This window comes from Carlito syrichta, unplaced genomic scaffold (assembly GCF_000164805.1).
Source record: "Carlito syrichta isolate Samal-C Ts95f unplaced genomic scaffold, Tarsius_syrichta-2.0.1 Scaffold144245, whole genome shotgun sequence".
Classification (NCBI taxonomy): domain Eukaryota; kingdom Metazoa; phylum Chordata; class Mammalia; order Primates; family Tarsiidae; genus Carlito; species Carlito syrichta.
The window spans coordinates 48,296-54,565 of NW_007088341.1; the positions used below are offsets into that span (position 1 = coordinate 48,296).

Below are 6,270 nucleotides of genomic sequence, written 5' to 3' on the forward strand. Positions count from 1 at the left end.
AGTGGCGCCTTCCTGGTTGCCTGTACAGGCATAGGGCGGAGTATGGTGCTCGGAAAGCCTCTTTGGCAAGGATTCTGGCTGCGCTTGTTAAACATGACCGTGTTTACTGTGTTTACTTAGTACTGTGCCCTAAGACCAGGCCTGGCGCTTAACTGACGTTCGATACATGATGATTGCATGCATCATTCTTTTTTTTTTTTTTGAGTTGGAGTCTCACTCTGTTGCCCAGATTGGAGTGCAGTGGCCGCTCCCGGCCACCGCAGCCTCGACCTGCTGGGCTCCGGCGATCCTTCCGAGTAGCCGGCACTACAGGCGCGCGCTACCACGCCCGGCTAATTTTTTGATTTATTGTAGAGAGGAGGTCTCGCCGCCCAGGCGGGTCTCGAACACGCGGGCTCAGGCCATCCACTCACCTCGGCCCCCCAAAGGCACAGGATGACAGGCTGAGCCACCGAGTCCGGCGCATACATCATTCTAACAGTGATTGTCCCTGGGTGGCGGGACCAGGGGTGATACCTTTCTTCTGGATTTCTTCATTTTCCAGCTTTTCTGTAATTGGGGGGTTTTTTTTTTTACTTTGTTAGAAGGGAAAGCACATGGATACCTTCCCCTTATTCCACGTGTCTGGCCTCTTCAGGTCTGACCCACGACGGACATGGCGACCAGCGCGGTCCCCAGCGACAACCTGCCCACGTACAAGCTGGTGGTGGTGGGGGATGGGGGCGTGGGCAAGAGTGCCCTCACCATCCAGTTCTTCCAGAAGATCTTCGTGCCTGACTATGACCCCACCATAGAAGACTCCTACCTGAAGCACACAGAGATTGACAATCAGTGGGCCATCCTGGACGGTGAGACCTGGGGGCAGCCCTGCGCGGGGGCGGGAGTTCGACGGGAAGGTCAAGGGGTTTGATAGGCTGCAGTGGGCTGTGGCTGTTCTGGGCTGGTGGTGTGAAGCCTGTGGTTTTCGGGGTGAGTTCTGAGCAGGGATTTTGCAGACAGCTTGAAAAGCTTTGTGAAAACCAAAATGTGCATTCAGCAGAGACGAGGCTCGAATGCTGCCAAGTCAGTGATGTCATGTTTGCTTTTTCCCCACTGATCAGAATCTCTGATGAACTGTTACGGATGTCTCTAGCTAATAAAAAAGGGAAAAGTGGATGATTTCTGGATGTGCATAGTTTATTTGGTAATTGTCCTTTGGGGGCAAAATCCTGCCTCTGATACGGTGTTTCCGGTTGAGTGTGAGTTTGCCTGGAGTAGCAAAGTGTGCTCAGGAAGCCGTCTGGGTGCTTTCCACACCGAGGAATCCCACGGGCTGCCCACTGTCTTACGCACCTGTTTCTTGTTTTCTTGCAAGAGGCCACGTTGCCTGTGTCCTTGCAGGACCTGGGAGAGAGAGCCCCAACCAGGCTGTCCTGGGTGTGTGGGACCCCAGGCTCTGGAGCCAGCCGCTTGGGGCCCTTGCGCACGCGGAGGGGCCCTGGTCGCATCTCCCCTGGCAGGGGCCCAGCTCTGGGAGCAGCTTTTCCTCACCCTCTGGGCCCCACCTCTGCCGTGGGGTGTGCTTGGCCTCCAGCCCTCTCCTCGGTCTCCGCCCTTGGACCCCACTTCGCCCTGGTTTTCAGCCGCGTGACTCCCCTCGCCCCAGCCTTCTCACTTCATGAGTCAGGAAGCCCCGAGCCTGAGGCCGAGCCTTGGCGGTCTGTGTTTGTTCTTTTGTGTATGTGTGTATCTATGCGTGTCTATAACGTAGGATGTACCATCTTACCACGTTGAAGTTTTCAGAACGTTCACGGTCTGCAACCATCCCTGCCATGCATCTCCACAACTTTTCCAACTGAAACTCTGTCCCCATTAAACCCTAACTCCCTGGTCTCCTCTCTCCTCAGTCCCTGGCAACCACCGATCTTTTTCTCTTTTTTTAAATTGAGGTATCATCGTTGCACTTGCTTTGGGAGAACATGTGCTATCATGAGACATGCACATAGTGTGTGGCAATCAAATCATGTAACTGGGATGCCCATCACCTCAAACGTGTTATTTCTTTGTGTTGGGAGCACTACGATGCTTCTCTCCTAGCTGTTCTGAGATACACCATCAGTCATCGTTAACTAGCATCACCTGCTGTACGACCAAACCCAGCAAGTATTCTTTCTCTGTGTGTGTTTATGGCCGTTAGCCCACCTCTCTTCACTGCGCCTCCCAGCCCTTGTCACCACCTCTCTCTCCCTCCCCGAGATCCACTTTTTTAGTTCCCACATGTGAGTGACAACATGTGAAATGTGTTGTTCTTGCTTGGCTTGTGGCGCTGAGCACAGTGACCTCCGGCTCTGTCCACACTGCTGCAAGGGCAGGATTCCATTTTTGACGACTGGATCACACTCCACTGGGTATACGAGCACCACATCTCCTTGACTCATCTGTGGATGGGCACTCGGGTTGATTCCGTATCTTCACTGTCATGAAGGGTGCTGCAGCGCACTTGGGAGTGCAGGTGTCTCCTTGCTGTGCCAGTTTCCTTGTTCTGCTTTTGCTAAACGCGCAGCAGTGCGATGGCTGGATCGCAGGGTAGTTCTGTTTCTGTTTCTGAGGAGCCTCCACGCTGCTCTCCATTGTGGACTGATTTACATTCCACCAATGTGCACAAGGTTCTCCTTTCTGTGCATCCTTGCCAGCATTGGTTATTTTTTGTCTTTTTGACAAAAGCCATCCTCGCTGGGGTAAGATGACATCTCATTGCGGTTTTGATCTGGATTTCCCTGGCTGGCGATGGTGAGCACTTTCCTGTGTACCTACTGGCCATTTGTACATCTTTTTCTGAGAAACGTCTATTCAGGTCTTTTGCCTCCTTTTAAATCTTCTTTTTTGTTATTGTGTTGTTTGAGTTCTTGATATATTCTGGTGACTAATCCCCTGAACTTTAAGCACTAGTTCCCATTCTGGCTTCTTTCCAGTCCCGGGTAATCACCAGTCCTTTCTGTCTCCACAAACCTTAACTATTCTAGAGACCTCATGTAAGTGCTGTGTTAAGTGAAATCATACACTATTCATCCTTTTGTGGCTGCCTTATTTTAACTAGTGTTGTATCGTCAAGGTCCATCCATGTCATAAGGATGTTCTAAGTTTCCTTCCTCTTAAAGCTGAATGGAATCCGCCGTACGTATGTACCACATTTTGACAATGCACCTGTCAGTGGGTACTTGGTGGCTCTACCTTCGGCTGCCATGAGTAGTGCTGCTGTGACTGCGGTGTACAGGTGTTGTCTGAGTCCTGCTTTCATTCTTTGGTCTTCAAGTGCTGGTGTGTCTGCTTTTTCTGTTGGGTTAGAGCTGGAAGGCTGCAAAACTCCGTGGCGTCAGCCCTCACTCCGTACCCGTGGAAACTGAGGTGCAGATACAGAAGCCACTAGCCGAGGGTCAGACTTAGTGGCAAAGCCAGGCCTCGGGCCTCAACTGCCAGGCACGTCCTGCACCCTGTCCTGCTGCCTCCTGTTTTGGCCTGAGCCTCAGGTCTCCAGGGTGGGATGCTGACCAAATCTTCCGCCCACTGCGACAGGGGCCGGTGTGTCTGGACCTTCCTTCCCATGCGGCTCCCAGCCCCACCCTCTGCCTAGCCAGCCCCTGGAACTTGCATCTCTCCCCTATCCACAGAGAGCAGCAGTGGCCCGAAGTCTCTGGGCGACCTTTCCCGCCTTGGGGACCTCGGACCAGCTCTGCAGCCTCTCTGTCCCTGTCTCCCCAGCAAGCCTGCGGAGGGCAGAAGCCTGACTCTTCCCCTGCACCCTCGGAAGCCAGGCCGTCTCTACCCTGGCCTCCACCCAAGCCTCAGGCACAAGCGCTCTTGTCTTCTCAGAGGGGCCTGGACATGGCTTCCCCCGAGCGCTTGAATCCACATTCATTCTGGGGACAAGAAGGAGAGGACATCAGAAGGGCAGGGAGAGGAAAAGGCATGCACGGAGAGTTTTGTCGGAGCCAGGGCCTTCCGCAGAGGACATCGATGCTCGGCAGCTAGGCCAGGGTGGGCACTGCCCACAGCCCGACTAGGATCAGGGGGCAGGCAGAACTGGCCGCTCCCTCCTGCCATCCCTTCCCCTGCACGCAGTGGCGTGGCACAATTTCCCTCTTGCCTTCCACAAGCCAGCATCACTGCTGGCCTGGGACTGTGAGGGCCAGCCTGGCAGGCCTCTGCCCGACGCTCTGTCCTGGCCAGCTGCCTGCTCCCCTGATCCCCACGGAGCGGTGCTTGCTGGTAGAACGCCCTTCCTCACGTGCAGGCCAGGGCTCCCAAGTCCTCCCTTGCTGTTGCTCCTTCTGCCCCCAGAGCAATCGTAGCAGTCACGACCGGCTGGGCTTTTCTCTGAGGCCCCGTGCTGAGGGCGTTTACAAGGACTGTTGGGTTTCGTCCTCGTAACAGTTCTGCTACATTGAGATACGTGAGAGAAATTGAGAGATTCGTGAAGCAGGATTAAACCACTCTACTACGGGTGGGCCCTGGAGCTGGTGTACCTCAGCGCTGCTCTACTAGTTGGGAAATAGCGGAATACCCTGTGCCAGTGCTGCCGCTGCCACCCCGGGCGGCCGCCCTGGAACCCCAGGCCTCCCTCCCCAGCACCTGTCCTGTGCCCTCTGACTGGTCAGGCTGCTGCAGGGGAGGGGGCTGAGAGGGGAAGGGCGCCTTCCAGTTCGTCTTGGGAACGGTTTATGGGTTGGGGTGGAGCGAGAGGGAAGGCTCTTGGGCCTGTACAACCTGTGGACGAGGCCTTCCCTGACCCACCCTATGCATCAAGATCGGGAAGATCCGTGGAAAGCAGACATCTGATTCTGGACATGCCAAGTCTGGCGTGCTTTCCGCACACACAAGCAGAAGTCGAGGCAGGGGCTCCATGGGCTGGAAGGAAAACCTGGAGCCAACAGGTAAGCCCACGGGGAGAGACCACCGAGGACAGGACCCGTCGGTGTGGCGAGGGTGAGGCATGAGCAGCGGCAGTCGCTGCTGTCGGAGAAGCAGAGAGGCGGCCACGGCCATGGAAGGGGATGGAAACTCTCCCCGCCTCCGTCGCTGGCGAGGAGCCCAGGGTGCGGACTGGGCGGCCTTTGGGTTCTGTGGCACGAAGGTCATCAGTGACTTGACAAGAGCGAGTTTGGTAGCGTGGCCGGGAACGCAGGTCTGACCAGAGGGGGCTCAGCGAGGAGGGGAAGGGGCCCCCCAGGCAGCGAGCACAGCGAGTCGAGGAGCACAGCTGTGAAGAGGAAAGAGAGGGGCGGCCTTGGAGGCCGAGGTGAGGCCGAGGGGGGTGTTTGTTTGGCAGTTTTGGTTTTATTTTGGTTTTATTTAAGACAGAGAAAGCCTGTCTGCATACGGATGGGAGTGGACCCACGAAGAACAGGGCGATGGAGGGGCGTCGCGGCAGCGGCCACGTGAGTGGCAGGGACGAGGGCCGGTGCCCGCCGGAGGGGAGGGCCTTGGGCAAGGCCAGGCCAGCTACCGCGGCAGGAGGGCGGGCAGGCTTGCGTTTCAGCAAGAACGAGACGGGACGAGGTATCCGCCTTGTGTACTTGCCCCAGAAGCTCAGTACCCAGCGGGAGCAGGCCCACGCAGCCGTGAGCTTGCTCCTCCAGCCACCCGTGGCTGCCCACGTGCGGGGGTGGGGCCGGCAGCGCCTGGTGCAAGCTGAGAGGGTGTGCCGGAAGCATGGCCTCTGGGCTTTGCTCCTCCTCCTCGAAGACCTGCCCCACCTCGCGGCCTTGGGGACGCAGCTGCAGGCTCCCCAAAGTCAGGCCGGGGCGAGGAGCAGAGCGAGGCTTGGACTCCGATGGCCACGCGTTCAAATCCTGCCTGTGCTGCTTGTGGGCGGTGTGCGCCTGCACAGGTCAGCGGCGCCGCCCCGCCTCACCTGCCTCACCTGTCCAACGTCAGCCTCCCAGAGCTGGTGTGAGGTGACAGGGAGCCGCCAGCCAACGCTTTGCCTCCATTTCTCGGCACCGACAGGCCCACGGGTCCCTGAGCCCTTGTTGCACAGCTGGGACCCCGGCTGCCTCCCCCTTCCTTCCCCTCCTCCCCTGAGAGCCGTGCTGGGGGTCTCAGGCTCCTTTCAGAGTCCCACAGAGCTGGGGACTGTCTCTGCGGGCCGCTCGTCGGCCAACGTGGGGATCGTGGCCTTGTGAAGTCTTAGCCCAAGACCCCTGCTCCCATGCCCCACGGGTGCCGTCCTGCGGCCTCCAGGACGAGTGTCCCCAAGGCTGGGGCCAGCACTCTTCCCCATGTTATCCTAAA

At 57.4% G+C, this 6,270-nt stretch overlaps 1 protein-coding gene across 1 annotated transcript in view; it reads left to right on the top strand.

The window, feature by feature from the left end:
• Positions 1-623: 623 nt before the first annotated feature.
• Positions 624-6,270, top strand: part of MRAS (muscle RAS oncogene homolog) — a 25,126-nt gene continuing 19,479 nt past the window's right edge. The window contains exon 1 of the mRNA XM_021708717.1: positions 624-848. Coding sequence (XP_021564392.1) covers positions 656-848 — 193 coding nt within the window. The 5' untranslated portion in view covers positions 624-655. The remainder of the gene's footprint in view (positions 849-6,270) is intronic.